Raw genomic sequence first — 21,542 nt, forward strand, 5'->3', positions numbered from 1 at the left:
AAAAGGGGTACAGATGATGGATCTGCTTGAAGCCTTCAAGGCCAAAAAATCTGTGAGTCCCCCGACAACCTCATCCTGGTTTTAGAGCTCATTCCTATGGCGCCCTATTGTTACAGTTTCCGTTGCCTTTCCTCCTATACTCTGGTAATCCAGAAACGAACGCTGCAAGGAGCCTCATTTGTCAAAAGAGCTGTCAATCATGCATCACATCTGCTCCATTTTTTGTTGTTAAATAACTCAAAACTGCGACATCAGTCAGAACGATAAGAACTTTAACGACTGACTGCAGGTTTTACTTGATGTGTATTTTGATTTAATAGTTTGACTCCAAGCCCAATCTGTTAACATGGAGGAGGCGGAGTTTATGACCTATTCTGCAGCCAGTCGGCGGGGGGGAGGGGAGTTAATGATTTTGGCTTGCTCCGTCCATCTGATTTGCACCTCATTTTAAGACAAACTCGCCCCCAAGTGAATTTTCTTTTGACACAACTTGTGTGTGAAAATGACATCAGGGGCTTCAGGTCGAAAGTAAAAAATGAGACTTGTGTGTGGCTTTGTGTCAGGTGTAAGATGGTGCCTGCTGTAAAAAGGAGTTACTGAGACCCTGAAGCTAAAGAAATAAAACTTGTCATAAAAAAACTTAACACACAAACTTAAGTGTCAAGAGTTTCACAGCGACGGTCTATCAAGAGACGACAGCTTCTTATTTATTTACACTTGCAGCTTAGCGGATATAATGAAGTGAAAGGTTACAGCCTGGGACAAAGCGCCTCAGAGATTGGGATGAAAAATGAGAGAATTTATCCCTTCAATGACACACACACAATAACGTCCGGCATCCATCCATACGCTGTGAGACTGATATGAAGCAATAAAGAAAAAGGAACAAATCTCAGGAGAGGAATAGGAGGTAAAGACTTGTTCTGCTACTTTTCATCACTTTGAGCTTGTTTTCTAAACTGTTACCTCCTGACTCAAAGCTAGTTTCTATCAACTGAGTTTGAGTCTTTTAGCTTCATCAAGTTGATCAAAAGAGAATCAAATTGTTGAAAGTAAGACCAGTTCTGACGGCTCATTTTTCCTCTGGCTTCAGGATTTTTACTCTTAATCTATCGGTCCTTCCTGCTTAAAGGAGCAGTATGTAGCTCTGTCACCTAGTGTTTAAAATGGGTACTGCAGTCTAAATTCTAAACATCATAGAGAGCTGTCTCCCCCCCCTCCTCACACAGGTCACCATGTGGTGGACTCTGAAGCTTCAGTGTTTATCCAGCTCTGCATGGGTCTGTAAACCTTTCTGTGTTCTAACCTCTCTCCATTTTTCAAAAGCATCTCCAATATTGATCCTAGTTTGAGCACGTTTCTGCTCGTGGAGCTTATTAGAAACATGCAGAGGCTTTTTAGGTCGGGTACAATCACTTCTATCTGAACCACTTCTCTTGCCCGCTTCCATCGCTGCAACACCTGTTGACCTGATAACTGCTCTCATATCTGACAAACAGAGGGGCGTCCAAAACGGCCGTGCATGGGGTCGCCTTAAAACCGTCTATCTTCTCTGGTCCAAACAAATCCAGAGCATTCAGGACCAGAATCTAAAGATAGAAGGAGGACATACTTCTGAAATTATCTAGATATTTTCAGGATGGCAGATATGAAAACGACTTTTAAAAACCTACAACCTGTAATCTATTTGTTGATATGAACAGCACTCATCGGCCTCACTTTTGTTATTTTTTGACTTTTTTAATTCTTTGTGAATAAATAACTTTATGTCACTAACAATCAGGTTTTAACTTTACTTCTCTCTCTCTCTCTCTCTGTGACTCTTTGAAAGCTGGATTTAGAGGTTGGATGCTGCTTGTATTTCTTTATGTTCAGTCATTGATTTAACGCAGCCCTGGGCATCAACGTGTTCACACAGATTCATTTCACCTCTGGAGAACTCATTTATTTCGGCTCGTTTGGCCAGGTGAAACAATGTCATTCAGACTGCTAGCTGCAGAAACTCTGCAGTGACGAGGTGAGCTGAATGATGAGTTGTTAGCAGGGAGGTAAAAGAGGCAATCAGTGGGATAAAACTATGTAAATTCTCTCTCTCTCAAACGGCTTGGCTTCAGATCGCCTGCAGATTAGTTGCCACCCAGGAGTCGTGTGACTCAGAATCCAAATTAATAAGACTAAGCCCGAATGTCAGACTTCAAGCCTGCTGCAGGGAAGATGTCAGCTTTGACAATAGAGTAAGAGCTGAGGGTTAATGGAGGTATTTAGAGTCCGAGTTTCCGCTCTGACCGTCAAGCATCCGATTGATTTAATGAGGCTTTATCCATTTCTCCAGTTGTGTCTTTTTAAGGCATTTATATTCTGCTCACGTCATTTCCTTATCTGTCTTCTTTACTACAAGGCGGCTCTGATGGCATTTCATATCCTGTTGCACTCTTCATGATAAAAATGTGTGCATCACTTCACCGACTCTCCCATTCAGATTCAATGCATGCACGCAGGAAACATAAAAAAGATGTTCTGCAAACTCAAAGATCCTCTTATTGGTCTCGAGGGCGACAAACAGGAAGCTCTAAGAGACGATCAGAAACAGAGGATGAGGAGGAAGAATGACGGTTACTTACATATAATTTGGGTTTGTGTCCACATGGAGTTTTTTTTTTCACTTCTGAGTGCCAGCTGCTTTTTTTTTTTTATTGTACCCAATAAGGAAAGAGTGTTTGCAGAAGTGCGAGCAATGCACCTTTTATTTTATAGCTTTTTTATTACTTTATTGTAGAGACAGTCAAATGCGTGAAAGGAGCCACAGGTCATATTTAAACCCAGGATGCTGAAAATATCTCACTTGTGTGTCACACTGCAATAGGAAAACAACCCTGAGCACTGTTTATTTTGGTTGCTAAAAGAAGAGGAGTAATGGTGAAATTGATGCAAAGTGGCTCGTAAGGATTCAAGTTAGGTTGCACATCTGTCTTAAAGGGAAATAAACCTAAAAATAAAGATGATATGGAGAAAAATAATCAGTCCAGCTGAATGAGGAAAACACAAATCCAAAAAAAACAAGGATATTTAAATAACCAAAATAAGACAATAGACAGAGAATAACAGATCAAATATTTAATCCTTTTTTTCTCATATTGTTTCAAAAATGTGTTTAAAGGAGCAGTCTGTAACTCTGACACCCATCAGCGAAGGGAGGGGAGGGGCCACCGAGGCCATGGCCCATGCTGGAATCTGATTGGCCCCCTCCCAGCACCCTTCGACAAAATAATGTCTTGTCATTGGGTAATTTGTTTTCTCTCAGAGGAGCACTAGCTGGTTGTTACAGCACAGCTTTATGGGGGCGGGGTGAGGGGGGAAACAGAGTATTGTTGTGTTTGGGACGGGAGCGGCTGTAAAATAAAACAAACACACCTCTTCTCTCACTTCGACTCTGCACTAACGGACACTCGGAGAGCTGCAAATTCAAACCTGCGGTAAGTTGAACACAAACGAGTTACTGATATGTTTTATCTTAACTCCTAGTTTTAACGATTATCTTTAGTTCATTTAACATTTTGCTGACAAAAAGTTGACGTTATAACAAATATTATGTAGCGAAGCTAATGAAACGTGCCAACTAGATGGTAAATAACCATCAAGGGGTTCCTGCATTAACGTTTATGTGACACGAAAACTAGCTAGTAGCCTACGGAGTGTTTTTTTATTTTTTTTGAAACAAGGAAAATCTGCTAACGTTAAATGAAGACTTTTTGGGAGCAGCCAGGGCATTCCTAAGTCTGAGTTACAACTGAATGGTGGGAACTTGTCTCTGTTAGAGGAGCCAGAGGTGTCAAAATTGTCGAAAAGAAAAGCAGCCAGCATTGTTAGAAAAAGCCATGTGAGGGTCATGTACAGATCAATGAACCCAGACAGGGTCAGGGTGACAGTTCTGAGGACAGGCAGCCGAGGCAGGGCCAGTCGAGCAGCCCATCATCAGAGCAGGGCAGACAGACATTCCTCAGCAGGTCAGAGCAGATTGAGAACAACATTGTTAATATAAGAGAAGAAAGCATTGTGTTTGTGTGTGTGTTTACATATTTAACTTGAGCTATCAGGCTGTTATTTTAACATTGGTCTTCATGGTTGGCTAGTCCTTGTAATATGTGAGTGTAGCATAAATATATCAAAACCTTACTTCCTGAATAACCTAATCTTTGCTGAATCCATATATGAAAACATAGAATTGTCTGATGATGGGGACAGGAGGGAAGCATTAATCCCCAGCCAGCACCTCTTCAGGTAGCTTCTCCTGGGCCCAGTGGTATGTAAAATATGTGCTTATCTAACCTTAGCATCCAGCCTATCAATGCTTTATAGAGTCAATGATGAGATAATATATCTTTTATTTTTTTAAGATATTTCTCAATCAAGATCTGAGGGTCCTGTCCAGCCCCACTTGAGAACATTTCCTAAGACCATACAAGGAGACCACATGAGGTCCTTCAATGACAGGTGGTTCAAGGAGTCTGAATGGATGGAGTACTCCATCAGCCAGGACTCATCCTATTGTTATCCTTGCCGTCACTTTTCACTCCCAAACACTGCTGATGTAGCTTTACGTCAATGTCAGGTTACCGTAATTGGAGAAAAGCTATATGCAAAGATGCTGGTCTGAAACAACATGCTAGGTCTAAAGACCATGTCAGTGCCGTGTTTGCCTGGAAAGAGTTCAACAAACTCGTTGAATCCAATGTGTCTATGCTTGATTCTATGAACAAGGATAGGCAAAAGAAAATTGAGGAGAACCGGAAATACATAAGAACTGTAGGGGATGTTCTGTTACTGACAGCTACACTAAATATTGCACAGAGAGGGCACAGGGAAATGGAGGGCACACGCAATAGGGGAAACTTTTTGGCTATTTTAGAAGAAATAGCCAAGCATAATCCTCTTGTTGAGCAACGTATGACTAGTGGTAATGCAAAGTATATCAATAGCAATATACAAAATGAGATTTTGGATGTTTTGGCACAAATGGTGCACAACGACATTATCAAAGAAGTTAAGGAAAGTCGTGTCTTTAGTGTTATTGCAGATGAAACTAAAGACCTAAACAAAAAAGAACAGCTTTCCCTTGTTCTCAGATACTATTATGATGGAACTGTTCATGAAAGTTTCCTAGACTTTCAACATGCAGAGACTTTAGATGCAGCAGGCCTAACCAACTTGATCATTTCTAGCTTGGAACGTTATGGTCTAGAGTACAGAAGTAATTTGGTAGGTCAGGGTTACGATGGCGCTTCAGTCATGAGTGGCAAGCACTCTGGCGTCTCTACTCGCATTGAAGAAGAAGCAAAGTATGCCTTCTACGTGCATTGTAATGCACATTGCTTAAATCTTGTCCTGGTTGACACAGCCAAGTCTGTACCAGAGGCACATCTCTGTTCTTCAGCGACCGTATGTGTATGTATCGGGCTCGTATGTACACCAGAAGTGGTTGGAGGTCCAGAGGGACATGTACGAGGGTCAGCCGAGGGAACTGAAGCTCTTAAGTGACACTAGGTGGGCTTGTAGGCAGGCTGCTTGCCGTAATTTGCTGGATAGACTGCCTGCAGTCATCAGGGTCCTGCAAGAGATAACGGAGGAGTGCAGTGGAGACAGGGCCGTTGAAGCCCGGGGTTTGCTTGCGAAAATTGATTTGACCTTTGTAGGACTTTTGGTAACGCTACATAAACTACTTACGGAACTTTGACACAAAGTTTTTTGTCAGACATGCTGCAGTCACCATCTCTTGATCTGGTAAGAGCAGTTGAACTTGTCGGTGCTCTTTTTGATTCATTTCAGTTCTACAGAAATGATGAGACCGCTTTTGAACAGCTTTGGAATCAGGTGGAGAACACTGCTAAAGACTGCAATATAAGCATGGAGTGTGTACAGAAAAGACAACCACAGACAAGCTCTAGATTACAAGGATCTATCATTACATCCACTGTTCGTGAGCGAGAAAATACAAATGTTGATGTGAATCGTTTTCGGCAAAGAATCGTTTACTCCGTATTAGACTGCATGATTAACGAGCTACAGGGGCGATTTTATAAGCAGAACTGTACAGTAATGAAAGGAATCCAGTCTCTGCACCTCAGAAGCTCTACATTCTTACAAAAGACAGATTTATTTGCCTTTGCTGAAGTGTATGATACTGACTTAGAAGACCTGGAGCATGAGCTTCATCAGGTCAAGAGGCTCTTGGAAAGGAAAGAGAAGAATGGAATGGCAAAGCCATCAACACTACTGGAGTTTGTTGTTCTCCTGGAGCCTTACAGGGATGTTTTTCATGAACTATTTAGGCTTACCAAAATTGCATTAGTTACTCCAGTTGGTAGTGCCTCCTGTGAAAGAAGTTTCTCTGCACTTAAACTGATCAAAACACACCAACACCTCTCCAGATCCTTTGGGCCGACAAGTAAATATAAAGGCCTTCTATCTTACTTTTATGCATTTGGTGAGGCATGATTTTCTGTTCTTTAAGCAGTGGATTCATTGTTTTTTCCCATTGTTGTTCTACTCCTATAGTTTGTTTTCCTTGGGATTAAACATGTGTTAATGTTTGTCATGTGTTTGTATTTATATCATATGTTTACATTATAAGGCCAGAGGTGATATGCAAAAAAGAAAATGCTAATGCTATTCAGACAAACAGGACACTGAGTGACAGCTGCTTGAGCATGCACTATAATTTATAACAATAAGTGAAGAAGGGGGAAATCTGCCTATTTAATGTAGCCAAATAAATCCTTTATTGTGAATCAATTTGAGTGTCATGAGCTGCTTTTGAAAGTAACAATTATTGTACGTTCCATTTTGTACAAGTATGTTCCGACCAGAAACCTTTTCCAGATCATGTTTATTTTGTTGGATCTGTTTAATTAGCTTAGGTCTATATTAAGTTATACAATGTGAGTACATGTAAAGAACACTTCTCAAGGAATTACTATAGGCTACATCTACGAATAATGCAGTAATTGGGTGCCCCCAAAAATATAGCATTGGCCCCCTATTGGCCCCCCCTAAAAATAAATCCTACAATCGCCACTGCTGACTCCTAGTGTTTAAAATGGGTACTGCAGTCTGAATTCTAAACATCATAGAGAGCTGTCCCCCCCTTCAACATGTTTCCTTAATGATCAGATAGTAAGATACCTTCATCATTTCACTCACTACACATCTTACTTATCGATCCTATAATTTAACAGGTGACATGAAGAAAGGAAGGAAATGTGTCAAATTGAGACAGCCAAACAAGAAGACGTGAAGAGGTGAGCAAATAAAGAAAATAAACAGTCTGAGTAAACCTTTCAAAAACTCCAGGTGTGACAAATACACATTATCACCTCAGCAGAACAAGAACGTCCACATTTCACCGTCTGGACTTTAAAAAGCTTGAAGTGAAAGGTGAAAAATTCAGGCAGACTTTTCACATTGCTTCTTTCAGAAAGAAGCAATGATAAGGTGTGATTTAAAGAGCAGAGAGAGAAAGAATATGAAGTAGAAAGAAGGAAAAAGGAAAGAAGAGAGGACAGAAGGAGAGAAAATATTCAGGATTTAGAGAAGGAAGGAACAATTTGTGACAGAAAGAAGACATGAAACAAAGAAACTTGGAGAACATGAAAAGGAAGAAATAGGGAAAAAATTAAGAGAGGAAAACAGGATGAAGTAGAGATAGGGCATAGATTTAGGTGTCGAGCATGGAGAGAAAAGGATACCTTAGAAAGGAATTGAAGGAAGGGATCGGATGCGTGAGAAGAAAAGAGGAACAACGGAAGGGAGGTAATCAGTAGGATTTGGATTGTTTTCTTTCCCTAATGTTTTACTCAAAGCTGAATTAATTTGGCCACTTTTCTTTGCAGAAAAGTGGCTTTTAGTTGTGAACATCAGGGGGCCTGAGCATGTTCCCTGTGGAGCGCCGTAAGCTTTATGTACTTCCGAAAATCCCAAACAATATCCAGATTTTCACAAACCTTATCAGGGAGTGATTGTGTCTTTGTTTGTATTGTGACCGGGGACCTTTCAGCCTCTCATTAATACAAGTTTAACACTCTGCTGAAGGCACATGAGGTTGAAAAGGAACGGAAGGTGATTCCATCAGAGAGGTTTTTTACTTACACTCTTTGTTTCGACTCATTCTTAATCTTATTAGATCTTTAATTCAGCTTATGGAGTCCAAAGGATGAAGCCCCTCTCCAGTGATTTCGGGCACTGTTGTGATATTTAATATAATCTGAATCATTTCCTGAAAATCCTGATGTGCTACACTGCCAAATAACTTTTTGACAAAGTAACATTTTGTGCTTAAAGTGTCCGGTCTGAAAGTACTTTTACAGCAGGACTTTGAGCAGCAGGGGGCGCCTCACAGCAAGAAGGTTCTGGGTTCAAATCCCCGATCAGACAGGAGTTTGGAGTTTGCGTGTTCTCCATGTGCACGAGTGGGTTCTCCTTTTTTTTTTTTTTTTTTTAAGTTTTATTTTTGCCTTTAATGGAGAAACAGGACAGTGGATAGAGTCAGAAATCGGGGAGAGAGAGGGTGGGGAATGACATGCGGGAAAGGAGCCACATGTGGGATTCGAACCCGGGCCGCCCACTTGGAGGACCACAACCTCCATACATGGGGCGCACACTAACCACTGTGCCACCAGCGCCCCAAGAGTGGGTTCTCCTTAGATCCTCTGGCGTACTCACACAGTGCAAAGACGTGCTCGTTAGGTTGTTTGGTGACTTTAAATTTCTGTAGGTGTGAATGTGAGAGTCATGTCAGCCCGGGAATGACTGGTGACCATATGTAACCGGCCCCTCGGCCAATCACAGCTGGGATAGCCCCCCCGCAACCCCAAACTGGAGAAGTGGTAAAGATAATGGATGAATGGATGTGAGCAGCAGAAAAGGAGGGACAGAAACCAGGACCCAGACTCTGGAAGACTCCTGTGTGTGTGTGTGTGTGTGTGTGTGTGTGTGTGTGTGTGTGTGTGTGTGTGTGTGTGTGTGTGTGTGTGTGTGTGTGTGTGTGTGTGTCTGTCTGTGTTTTAATAAAAAGGAATTCGGTAATTAAAACCGGGCTCAGATGTTGCTCACTTTCATTTTCTTCCTCTATCTGTCTGTCTGTCTGTCTCTCTTACACACACACACACACACACACACACACACACACACACACACACACACACACACATACACACACCTGCAGGTAATAATGGGTCTTGTGAGTTTGTCAGTCTGTTTGTGGGTCCTCTGATGAATTTCAATAAAATGATGAAGCAGACTGATGGCTCACTGCTGCCACCAGCTGGCTGCAGCTGGTACTGCTACTACTACCACTTACATAATTCCCACTGATGAAACACATTCATTTCTACATCAGAGCATCTCTATGACGAGCATGAGGTTTTCATGACGTAATGTCCATACCAGAGGATAGGGGGGAAAGTGAGCTGGTGTCCAGAGCCTCCGCCCAGATCACATGACAGCCTTGGGAATCCAATTTTCTCTGTCATACCGTGCTTTAGCAATATTTTTTTTTTTACATTCATGCCAATAAAGCAGATACAGGTGTTTTTTTTACCTGCTTAAAGCACACTTTACCATTTAACAACACATCCACACATATACAAACCTCCAGTTACTGAAGAGGACTAATGACCTTCTGCACAAACCGCTCTAACTTCTCTACATCTCACAGAACGCTTGAATAAATCTTCTTACAAGACAGGTAGTTCTGACCAAGCAGTCCCTTTAATTCACAGTCAGAAGTCAGGACACACACACACACACACACACACACACACACACACACACACACACACACACACACACACACACACACACACACACACACACACACACACACACGTCTCTGGGCTGAGCCTGTCGGGTTATTTTGGGGGTCAGCTGTCGTTCGTCCTGTCAGCAGACCCCTCCCCTCTCCCTCCACCTCTCTCTCTCTCTCTCTCTCTCCCCTTCCTCTGCACCCTCTCTGTCTCTTCTTCACCTCCTCTCCGGTAAGACTCTTTTCAGCCTCTTAAAACTCACATTTACTGATTTTCAACACAACAAAAAACAGCAACTTACTGGCATGTCAATCACAGATTTCGTCTTTTTTGCTACTTTAGTGTTTCTTATCTTGAGTGGGATGTTTGGAAAAACACTTTTTTTTACTCTCTTGAGGCTTTAAAACGGCCTACGGCGTACATTAAGGAATCATAATTATTCCTCTACACCAAGTGATATCACATTTAATTTTGATTTAATGCTCTAACATTGGAAAAACATGGAGCGGTTCTTTATTGGCGGCCATGACACCATGAGCTGCTTTGTCACTGTTCATGCCTTTAAAGCAGAGATCCAGGATAAGCGACAGCTGAAGCCAGCGAGCTCGACAGAAAACGCTTCAGACTCTCTGAGAAACCTGCTGAACACTTTAGAAAATAACAGCAAAATTCACTGCTCGGTTTTGGAGTCAACAGATTGAAGCTTGGTTCATATTCAGAAGTTCAGCCGAATGTATTGCTATGAATAAAATGGAGACATTGTTGACACTGTTATTAGATATACTGTGAAATCACTCTGAGATTCTTCAAAGTGTTCTAGACAGATGGCTCAGTTGGTAGAGTCGGTCTGTGGTTCGATCCCCAGCTCCTGCAGCCACATGTCCGATATGTCCTTGGGCAAGACACTTTGACAAGTTGCTCCCGCTGCTTAGTCGGTATCGTATGAATGGATGAGTTACTTCTGATGGACTCTTCACTCAGCAGCCTCTACCATCAGGGTGTGAATGTGGAGGTGTGACCTGCGGTGTGAAAGAGTCGTCAGAAGACTAGAAAATAAATATACAAACTCAAGTCCAGAAAACATCGTTTGGAGCCCAAAGAGGCTTATTTATTTGTGAGTCTTCGTGCATCATTCATCTCATTTAAAGACCCTTAAGTACATTTTGCTGGAGGGATTGGTAGATATCTTTGCATACTGCAAGCACTTGTTTTTCCACTCTCTATACCTTGAAATAAGATCTTGGATAAGATGCGATAAGATGAATTTTATCTGGACTTGTCAGGAGACTGGCTTGTTGTTTTTGCAGTTTATGAAGTAGTGAAATTTATTCTGTGGATCTTAAAAGTAAATGTGTGTCACCGAAAGGACAGATATGTTATCTGTTTATAATGAGCTGTCCTGGAAATTCTGAGTATGTAAACAGAATAACAAGTTGTTTATTTCAATGCCGCTGATGGCTTTAAATTACAAACAGGAGGAGATGCTGTGGTTGGTTGCGTGACATTGTGGGTGGAGCCTAATTTTCATGATTTAGTTGGCATTAAGACGGTGCTGTGTGACATGAAAAAGTTTAATGAAAACATTTACAAAAACAAACACAAGTTTCTATGTGTGTGTGGTGACAGTATATGTGCTGCACTTTGACCGTATTTGGGAACCCTCAGAATAGATGTGACTACAACAGGTGTGGTCTCCAGTGTGTGTGTGTGTGTGTGTGTGTGTGTGTGTGTGTGTGTGTGTGTGTGTGTGTGTGTGTGTGTGTGTGTGTGTGTGAGGCAGAACGGGGGCTGCCTGGATCAGAGGGCTAATTTTAACTCACCAGATACAATAATGGAGGCAGCCGTCATGTCGCAACATAGCTGAGAAGATAAACAGGCACTGGACACTCTGGATATGTTCCAATACACACACACACACACACACACACACACACACACACACACATAAATTGCGTAAATCTGGGAAAGCAACACCTTGCAATCACAAACAGTAATCACATTGTACAATATGAAAAATCATATTTCAAAAAGATGATTGGATTAAAGAAATTATAATTTGGAGCTTAATGGTGAATTTAATTACTTTATTCTGTGTGTAGGCAACAGATTTGCAGCAGGACGGAGTCCCCCAAAAGATGAGGGGGGTCACCAAAATCTGTGCAGCCAGCTTATTAGAAACATGCAGAGGCTTTTTAGGTCGGGTACAATCACTTCTATCTGAACCACTTCTCTTGACCGCTTCCATCGCTGCAACACCTGTTGACCTGATAACTGCTCTCATATCTGACAAACCGAGGGGCGTCCAAAACGGCCGTGTGGGGGGGGGGGGGGGGGGGGGGGGGGGGGGGGGGGGGGGGGGTCTTAAAAGTGCCTACCTTCTCTGGTCCAAACAAATCCAGAGCATTCAGGAGCAGAATCTAAAGTTAGAAGGAGGACATACTGGCTGTGTACATAAACATAAAATAAAGAGTTAATAAACAAGGTTTCAAAGTCTAATTTTAAGTTGCTCCAGCTCTGAGGTCTCGATGTATTTTGCAATAACTGGACATTCAGCTGCCTCCACCTGATGACCTGAGAGGCTCAGAGGGGGTTATGTGGTATTAGATAGTCAGAGGTTTATTTTGGTCCAAAGCAATAGAGAGATTTAAAGGCATGGCAACCAGACTTTAAATTGTTTTTTGTGATACATTAAAGCCACTATGGAGACCTGAGACGAGGTGTGACGTGTTCAGCTTTCTCTGTCATTGGACGGCTATCAGCAGTTTTTTTTCAAAAAAATAACCTCATTGTTTAACATGGAAACTTAGTCTGTGATTCACTTAAATCCATTAAATAGAAAATTTGTGGGACGGAAGCTTCTCTTTGACAGAGCAAGATAAATTAGGGTATCATCTGCATAATGGTGAATGTCATTATTTTGTATGAATGGTGTAATGGACCAATTCCTAACAAATGATATGTTGCACCATGTACAATTTGAAGTCTGTTTGGTATCTGTTAACTTCAAGGTACCCTGGTCTGTTTTGTGGTACCATCTAACGTCCGATTAAGGAATCTTTCAGTATTTGTTCCACAGTGCACTTTTGGCCTGCTCCCAGGTCGTTATTTTTTGCAGCTGTTCAGATGGTTCCACAAAACTAAGACTTAAGGGTAATTTTAGAATAAAATGAAAGGTACCCTTTAATTGCTGTTACAAGGTACCTTTAGCATTTGTGTCACTGAACCCTGAAGTGGCTGTCTAACATTTAAAGGTACTCTTGGCGGATCGCAGTTTTTCTGTCCCGTCTAGATGACATCAGGGATGTACTTTTTCATAAAATGTTTTCCTTTAATGTTGTTGTTTTTTTCCAGTTTTATGGTTATGAAAAACATGAGTGGTGCTTAAGAATATGAACCTTTTTAAAAACAGATATTATCTGCAAACCTTGGCGAAAAGGAAAAATGCACTATTTAAGACTGAGCTGTAAAAGAAACATCCAACTTTATAATGACTTGTTGGACCACTGCAGCTGTATTTCTGGTGTCTTATAAACCTGTGAGGGCTGAGCACTTTGTGATACAGTCAGATACAATAAAAGTCCAATTGCATGGATGGATGGATGAATGAATATTCAACAGTATTCTTTCCCTCTCCATCAAATGCCAGAAAGCTGAGGATGGAGACGTCGGTGAAAGCTGCCAAGGTGATGGTTCCCCCCCAGCCCACTGAGAGCACAGAAGGTGAGGAGGCCGCTCCTCCTGCAGCCTGTGCCTCCTCTCCCTCCTCCGACTGCTTCGACCCCATGGAGGAGTTCAACAGGCAGCTGGAGGACATCATCAGCACATACGGATCTGTTGCCAGCGTGCTGGACAAACAGGTGCGGCAGGTGGTGACACTGTTTCACATAAAAAAAAAAACTTTTAACTTCTGTTGGAATGTGGGAATGTGGTTATGAACATCACAAGTGCTGAAGAGATAAAGTGTAATCGATTTATGGATATACAAGACGGTCAGGACCACTTTGGCTTCAAAAACCCAATAAGAGCATCAATGACAACAGCATGAGATTTATGAGGGAGCAGCAAAGAGTAGGCAGCCCGAGTAGTTTAAATAAGGCGGCATGAGTGTGATTATCCAATAGTACGCTTTGAAGCCAATCAGCTGGCCGTCAGCTGATGAGGGCTCCCATGAGATCAGCTGTCATCAAAAGCTGGCGTGATAGCAGAGCGTGAGTACATGGCCTGTCGGAACTAACGCTATGCTCAATGTTTGTATTGTTTTGAATCTTTCAGAGTGCGGTGGAGGCAGAGATGGAGAAGATGAAGAATGAGGAAAAAGACGACATCAAAGTTAACATAAAGTCAGGTGAGGATGCAAGAGCCTATCGTTTTCATTTATTCTATTCATCAGAGGACGGTGTGCAATGATCATTTATACAAAGACAAACGAGAAGATGGTTGCACCAGATTTAACGAGTTCCAGATTTCCATCTACAGTCGCACATAAAACTGACCCGAGACATACAATACACCTGACCCAAGAAACAACAGTAAAGAAACAGCACAAAGTACATAAAATGCTAATTTAACATGCAAGTATAAGCCACCCTACAGGGGGACATTTCCTTCTCAATTTTGGAACAATTTGAGTAAATGGTAACTCTGTGTTGAAAGATTTCTACTTGTTGTGTGTCCTCAGAAGTGTCTCTCATCATGAAGAGTCTGAACAAGCTCCCCTCCCCCGAGAAGAAGCTTGAAGACCTGGTCAGACAACATGCTGAGCTGGTGAGAGTCTGTTAACTGACGATCTTCTTTTATACCCAAATGAAACGACTTGATCAGAAAACTGGTCTCTCACTGCCAGGGCATCTTTCCATCTAATACAATAGTCATCCTGCAGATTCACAAGAGCTATAACCATATATAACCATTTCCACCTCTGTGTGAATGTGTGTGTGTGTGTGTACAGGCAGCCCAGCGGCGTGTCGACGAGAAGAAGCTGTGTGTGCTGCAGCAGAGGATGTCCCTCCTGCTGGATGAGCGGCAGCAGCTGCAGGCCGAGAGGCGCAGCGGCGTCACCGCCCGCGGCAAACTGGAGACTCTGTGCAGAGAGCTGCAGGGTCACTACAGCAAGCTGAGGGTATGTGAGAACAGCAGGGGGCGCTACTGTTCTCTGTGCACTGCAGGGTGTTAAGTCCATCTACATTTCCTCTAGGATGTCACAGCCTCACTCGACCCTGAGATATTACTATAACCACACCGCCATTACACAAATAAACCGTTAAAAGGCTTAAATTAAAGTCGTCAAAATGTACTCCTTCGATACGTTTCATTACCACACATTTTAGCAGGACACAATCTCTGTATTTGAATGATTAACACTACTTAAAAGTACTGAAGATTACAAACACATGTTTCATAAGAAAGGTGCGTAAGAGAAGAAATTAGTCCATCAAAAATAACAGGTAAACTGTGCAAGAAATTAACTATGGAAGCCCTTTAGTGGTCATGCATAAACACTTTTCTTCCGCTGTGACAAAAAGTACATTTGGTTTGTTTTCTCGTTACCTTGGGGTAACGACGCTGGGTTCCAATGATGACGAGTCAGTTTCGACCGTTTTCTCGAGATCTTAAGATCTCGTTAAAAAACAAACAAAATGTACTTGTTATCACAGGAAAACAAATAAAAATACGTTCTCCTCTGAGGCTTTGGGTAGACAGCCCCCCTTCACTGGGAACAACACACAACGTTGACCTTCAGTTTGAAAAAAAGAGAAAAGGTCTGCACACTGCCCAGCTGCCAATGACCAACTTTATTTTAAACAGGACAACGTTTGATCCTAAAGATCTTCCTCAGGCAAATGTGGGGGGAGACAAACGGCCTTTTTCTAAAGTGAGGCAATCAGCAAACAATCATTATCACCTGTCGAACCAAACAAACAGGGGCAATGAATATCACAACCACAAGAGGGCGACAGATGCCTCTGGGATTCAGGGAGACTATCTCATAGAGAAATTAAAGCTTTTAGATTATAATGCTACAACAAATTTACGAAGTTAGTCGGATAGTTTCATAGCTGCAAAAAAGTAAACAAAAAAAGGTAAACAGTGCTCGGGGAAGTAAGCAGTTAATGAAGTTAAATCCTTTTTACAACAGGGAGGAAACATCCTGCAGGAAAATAGACAGAACACATTTAAGTTACAGGAAGTAGAAATAGCATCAAACACTTCTTTTTAACCATCCTTCTCCTATCCCCCGCCCCGTGCAGGATCAGACCCTGAAGCGCTGCAGGGAGGACGAGGACAAGAGGAAGGAGATGACCGGACACTTCCAGACGATGCTGACCGAAATTCAAGATCAGATCGAGCAGCACAGCTCCAGAAACGACAAGCTGTGCCGTGAAAACACCAACCTGACGGAGAAACTGGAGAGTCTGATGAGCCAGTGTGAGATGAGAGAGGAGGTGAGGACGTTTATAGAATGCTTCTGCAGCCATTGCAATATGAATATCGCTCTTTGTTGACTGAATATCTCTTCTGACTTCTCTTCTGCGTGTCTTGTGACATTAAAGAAACCAAATAACACATCAGGTGGTTAAGATTTTAAAACAGATTTATGGATAAAGATGTCACATGTCGTGTCTCCGCAGAGTATGGAGAAGATCAACCAGCGCAGAGACCTGCAGCACAAACTGACTGAAGCTAAACTGCAGCAGACCAACGTTCTGCTGAGCGAGGCCGAGGAGAAACACAAGAGAGAGAAAGAATATGTAAGTTCATACAAACTGGAACATCCAATGAAAACACTCACATCAGCAATGACTTAATGGCTCTGAGATGTTTAGCAATGAATCAGAGTGCCATGAAATGTTGTAAGTATGTGATTTAAAAAAAGCAAGTACTTGAGTATTGAGTGTTGTAGTACTTGAAATTGGTCTTGGTCTCAAGACCACTTTTTGAAGGTCTCGTCTCGGAATCTAAAGCATTTTTACTCGGTCTTGTCTCGGTCTCAGACTGGGCAGACTCTGGATTTTAAATCAAGACCACCACTGATCGGCTATTTTTACTACTGTGATTAGAAGGAAAACGACTCTTTCTGAAAGAACAAATAACTTCAATTCATTTGTAGTTTGATTTTTATCCCTTCTTCGGTCTAAGTTAGTGACACGCCCCCTAAACACAAGATAATTATTTTTCTGTGATATTTATGGTCTTGGTCTTGATCTTGGTATCGATCCCTAAATGTCTTGGTCTTGGTCTTGTCTTGGTCTCTGGACACTCTGGTCTCAGGTATGTCCTGGTCTCGGTTACCAAGACCGATTTCAAGTACTACAACACTACGATTAACTATTGACATCCAGCGATTAATCGAGACCTTAGTTTTACCCACACTGACCGAACAACAAAGTTTGACATCTCTGAGCTAATTCTTGTAATTTATTGTTAATGTTGTTGTCTTAATGTGTTTTATTGTTTTTCATACTTTCAACTTGCTTTGACTTTTGTAAAAACTCGGACAAGATTTTGACAACTTTGTTCAATAACATAACTACAAACAACAATGTGATCATCTTCATGTCTGTTGAATCATTTTTAAAACACATTAATGTATGAAGGCCACTCAGATTGACTTTGTATTGTCTCTGTCGCCGTAGTTGCTTAGGGAGGCTATTGACAAAACAAAGAAATGCTTCGCTATGAAGGAGCAGGAGCTGGCCATGAAGAAGAAGGTAAAGAATCGTCTGTAATGTGTCTCCGTCTGTTCTCTTCTAACCAGTTACTGGTTACGGCTGCTGAGTGGAAACTGCAGGCTCAGACATACAGAGAGCAGGGGACTGTCATGCAGGCACAGGTGAATATTCACTGACAAAACTAACATGCTGAAGACGAGGAACAGGTAGCACACCTTGTAGAAGAAGCAGGTAACTGAGGGAATGAGACAATGAAGTCTTTACTTTCTGATCCTTCTGAACAGATACAGAGAAAAACCGAGAGGTTTACACTAATACTATTACACTATTACTAATACAGACTGAATGTTTTCTGCTCACAGATGAACTTACAATAACTTTCAAAATGTCTTCCATTTATTTAAAATTTGGATATTTTCTTAAAGGTCACATATTATGCAAAATCCACTTCACCTAACATGTGTCTCTAGTCCGTCTACAAACCCCCCAATGATGAGAAAAGTCCATCCCCTCCGTCTTCTGCCTGCTCCACTTTTCAGAAAATGTGTACTCAAACAGTCCGTTTGGAGATTTTCCCTTCATGACATCACAAAGGGCAGTAGCCCCTCCCCCAGGTGGGTGACACTCCCACAGCTAGGTGTTTGTTCTGCCCTCTGAGTCTGCCTTCTCACCGTAAACAATAGGACATGGAGCAAGAAAGACCGAGTACACCCAAGCCCTTCCAGAGAGGGGGCGTGGTCAGACACAGCTCATTTACATATTTAAAGGTACAGACACAGAAACAGCCTGTTCTGAGCAGGGCTGAAATAGAGGGGTTTATAGACATGATCAAATACAGGATCAGAGTGGATTTAGAACAAGAAACTTCACACACATGTTTTGGAAATAATATGTGACCTTTAAGGGAATTTTAAAAATAAATACTATGGCTTAAGAGCTTGAATTGAATGTTGGTGAATGAGAACTTCCCAATTTGTTACCCTGATTGCAAAACTCTGCAAGTATGAATGATTAATTGCCTCCAGCAATGTGCATGGTTCATAATAAATGACTGGTGAAATTTGTAATTAATCACTTTGAGGACCAGTCACAGAAAAAAACAGGTTTTGGTTTCTTTAAAATGGGAATGATGTGCCTTCACTTGGCTGTCCTTGAGAATGATTTTCATCCAAAACGGCACAAGTTAATAAAATTATTAAAGTAGGAGAAGTTATAGCATAAAGTAGCATAAAAAGGAAATACTAAAGTAAAAGAACCAGAAGCTTTACTTTAGTACAGTATAGTCAGGTTTATGTATGTTACCTTCCACCACTCCTCTTAAATGATTGCGGGTCACTTTTGAGTTGAGCTTTGAGCGTTGAAGCTCATTTGAATGTTTAATTTTCATTGGCTCTGTGTTTCAGTCTGACTCTGTTTTTCTTTTGTTTGCCCACAGCTGACTCTCTACGGTCAGAAGTTTGACGAGTTTCAGGAGACACTGTCCAAGAGCAACGAAATCTACGTCCGCTTCAAAAATGAGATGGAAAATGTAGGTGTTGACCACTTTTTAAAGCCTTGATGATATGAATAATGTATTCAGCCTCATATAGTTTGTCTTCACTGCATACCATCTTTACAAAATCTGTGCATCAAATATTGATTTGATGACATATTCTCATATGTGTTTAAGAATATTCTAGTTTTAAAGGAGCAGTATGTAACTCTGACCCCTAGTGGTTAAAACGGGTACTGCAGTCTAAATTCTAAACATTGTAGAGAGCTGTCTAAAGTTAGAAGGAGGACATACTGGCTGCTGCATTGTTGTCAGAGAAGCCAGCACTTCAACATGTTTCCTTAATGTCTGATCTAAGGTTATTTTTCATATCTTACAGATTGCTCCTTTGATGTGTTTCTGTTTTCAATCTAATTTAAGTTAACAATCAGAAAGGTCCTAGAAATACTCTCAGTGCGGCATTGTAATTTAAACTCTTTTCTGTTTCAGATGTCAGAAAAGATGAAGAAAATGGAGAAAGAGTCAAATCTGTGGAAGAAGAGATTTGAGAACTGCAACAAGGCTCTGACGGACATGATTGAAGAGGTGAGTTGCCGCTGATCATCATTGTTTTTTAAATTCCTACTGAAGGTCTTGTTGAGTCTTGATGGAACCACACTAACTTTTCATTGTGACAATCAAACTTTGACGACCAACTTATAGAAAGTTGTCTACTCTGCTGTGGATATAACGTTGATTGACTTGTAGAATAACAACAAAGTGACACCAAATGAAATCACAAACGATTTGACCTGGTGAATCTGAATTTAATCTTGTGACTTGATCAAATATATTCAGAGAAAATGACATTGTTGTCGCCACTCTGAAGTGTGTTATAGTGTGTGTGCTGTTAGTCAGGTAAACATTGCTTCCGCTGCTACATCACCTGAGCACCTTGGGATAGGCGGTAATCATCGGCAGCGAGAAAAGGGAGTCACAGTTTTTCAACCATGCCTCTGAGTGAACATGTTTTTGGGTCCTCTCTTGCTAAGTTTTTTGTTTTCATGTAAATGATCTTGTTTCTACCTAATGAAGTATACACCTGTCTTTTGTCTGTGTTTTTTTAAAGAAGATTGATTGTCAATTTAGAGTTTGAATGTATATTCCTCGACATTCTTTTTTTACACACAATGAGTTGGAAATTACTTCAAGTTTCCTCCAGTGAAGTTTTTGGTTATTAGCCTCAATTTGCCGTAATTTTTCAAAATGGAGAGTAGATTACAGTATATGACAGGGCTCGCAGTTTGTTGTGGAAGATGATAAATTAATGATATTTTTGTATTTGAACCCTTTTTATCTAAGTTTGTTCTTTTTTGCATCGGCTTATACACTAATCACATCAAATTCTTCTTTGTTTCTGATACATTTGTCTGCTTTCTTCTTTCAGAGATCAGAGAAAAACAAAGAGTACGAAATGTTTGTCCTGAAGATTCAAAAGCTGGAGAAGTTATGCCATGCCCTACAGGAGGAGAGAGGCGTCCTCTATGAGAAGATCAAGGACGTCCGCCAAGCTAACTCCAACCTGCCATCAAAAATCTTCCTCAGGTCTACCAGTGAAGACATCCCCGTCCCTGAGAGTGCTTCCCTGCTGTCCCCCGATGATCTCCAGGAGCTCCAGCAGATCCAGGAGGAGGACCCCAGATTAACAGAGGATATGACCCGTCTGAGAGAACAGCAGGCCAAGCTAGATGAGTTCGCTGCCTCCTTGTTGGCAACACCAAGCAACGATGAGGAAGAAGACAATAAAGATTCAGACACTGAAGAAGATTTGACGGCTTCTGCACTCATGCAGTTCACAACCAAAACTAAGGTCAAAGAGGAAGTGGTTTCTGTCCCTGAGCAGGTGGTGGTTGAGGAGACTGTCGAGGAGGATTCAAAGCCAGCGATGATAACACCAGAAGCTCCAACAAATGTCGAGAACACCCCTGAAATGACCCCAGCCAACGCAGAACCAGAAGCAGTAAAAGTTGAAACCCCGATCAACAACGAAGAGGTGCAACCAGTTACACCAGAACAGCAACAACCAGCTGAACTGGCTTCGACAACTGAGCCAGAGAAAGTCGAGATCAGCCAACCAACGGACACAAAACCAGAAGCTACGGAGGCTGAGATCAAACCAGCGGTCCCATTGGAAGACAAACAGGTACCAGCTGAACCAGTGAAAGAACCAGAGGAAGCACCAACCGAGTCAGAATCAGCTCCACCCTCCAAAAACACACCTAAAACGACTGCTGCCCCCTCCAATGCAGAGTCTTCCAAGAAGCAAACTCCAAAGAAAAAGAAGAAGAAGAATACCAAGAATGCTAGCTAAAACTGAGATGATGCAGAAGATGTGTGTGTTAAATAATTAGGGAATAGTGTGTGTGTGTGTGTGTGTGTGTGTGTGTGTGTCATGAGTACCTTTCCATCTTTTCAAAGGTTAAAATCTTAGTTTATCTAGTTTGTCCAAAAGCCAGAAGAGGACAAACATAAAACTGACTGTATCTAACAGTTTAAAAGTCTTTGTGAACTTGAGGTTTTGGCGAGGGTATCAAAAACCTTGCT

The 21,542-nt window shown here is 41.6% G+C and overlaps 1 protein-coding gene across 3 annotated transcripts; it reads left to right on the plus strand.

Annotated features, from left to right (window-relative positions):
• The first annotated feature begins 9,903 nt into the window (after nucleotides 1–9,903).
• LOC132985433 (beta-taxilin-like) lies at nucleotides 9,904–21,373 on the plus strand. Of its 3 annotated transcripts, none has more exons than XM_061052804.1 (11): nucleotides 9,904–10,028; nucleotides 13,444–13,654; nucleotides 14,070–14,142; nucleotides 14,479–14,561; nucleotides 14,746–14,916; nucleotides 16,046–16,240; nucleotides 16,427–16,546; nucleotides 17,432–17,506; nucleotides 18,903–18,995; nucleotides 19,449–19,544; nucleotides 20,386–21,373. In XM_061052804.1, exons 2-11 carry the CDS (start codon nucleotides 13,454–13,456, stop codon nucleotides 21,307–21,309), a joined length of 2,031 nt encoding a protein of 676 aa, XP_060908787.1. In that variant the 5' UTR covers nucleotides 9,904–10,028; nucleotides 13,444–13,453; the 3' UTR covers nucleotides 21,310–21,373. The 3 variants fall into 3 exon arrangements, with proteins under 3 accessions (XP_060908787.1, XP_060908785.1, XP_060908786.1); XM_061052802.1 differs by having other exon boundaries at nucleotides 9,905–10,028; nucleotides 14,476–14,561; XM_061052803.1 differs by lacking the exon at nucleotides 17,432–17,506 and adding an exon at nucleotides 17,554–17,628 and having other exon boundaries at nucleotides 9,905–10,028; nucleotides 14,476–14,561.
• The last annotated feature ends 169 nt before the right edge of the window (nucleotides 21,374–21,542 follow it).

This window comes from Labrus mixtus, chromosome 12 (assembly GCF_963584025.1).
Source record: "Labrus mixtus chromosome 12, fLabMix1.1, whole genome shotgun sequence".
Taxonomy (NCBI): Eukaryota; Metazoa; Chordata; class Actinopteri; order Labriformes; family Labridae; genus Labrus; species Labrus mixtus.

What these genes read in the sequence shown, in the direction of transcription:
- LOC132985433 (XM_061052802.1), top strand. Translation starts at nt 13,454, where the DNA reads ATGGAGACGTCGGTGAAAGCTGCCAAGGTGATGGTTCCCCCCCAGCCC. An exon ending in CAAAGTTAACATAAAGTCAG is followed by an intron (nt 14,143 to 14,475) that starts GTGAGGATGCAA and finishes GTGTGTCCTCAG; the next exon opens with AAGTGTCTCTCATCATGAAG. An exon ending in TGACGGACATGATTGAAGAG is followed by an intron (nt 19,545 to 20,385) that starts GTGAGTTGCCGC and finishes TTCTTCTTTCAG; the next exon opens with AGATCAGAGAAAAACAAAGA.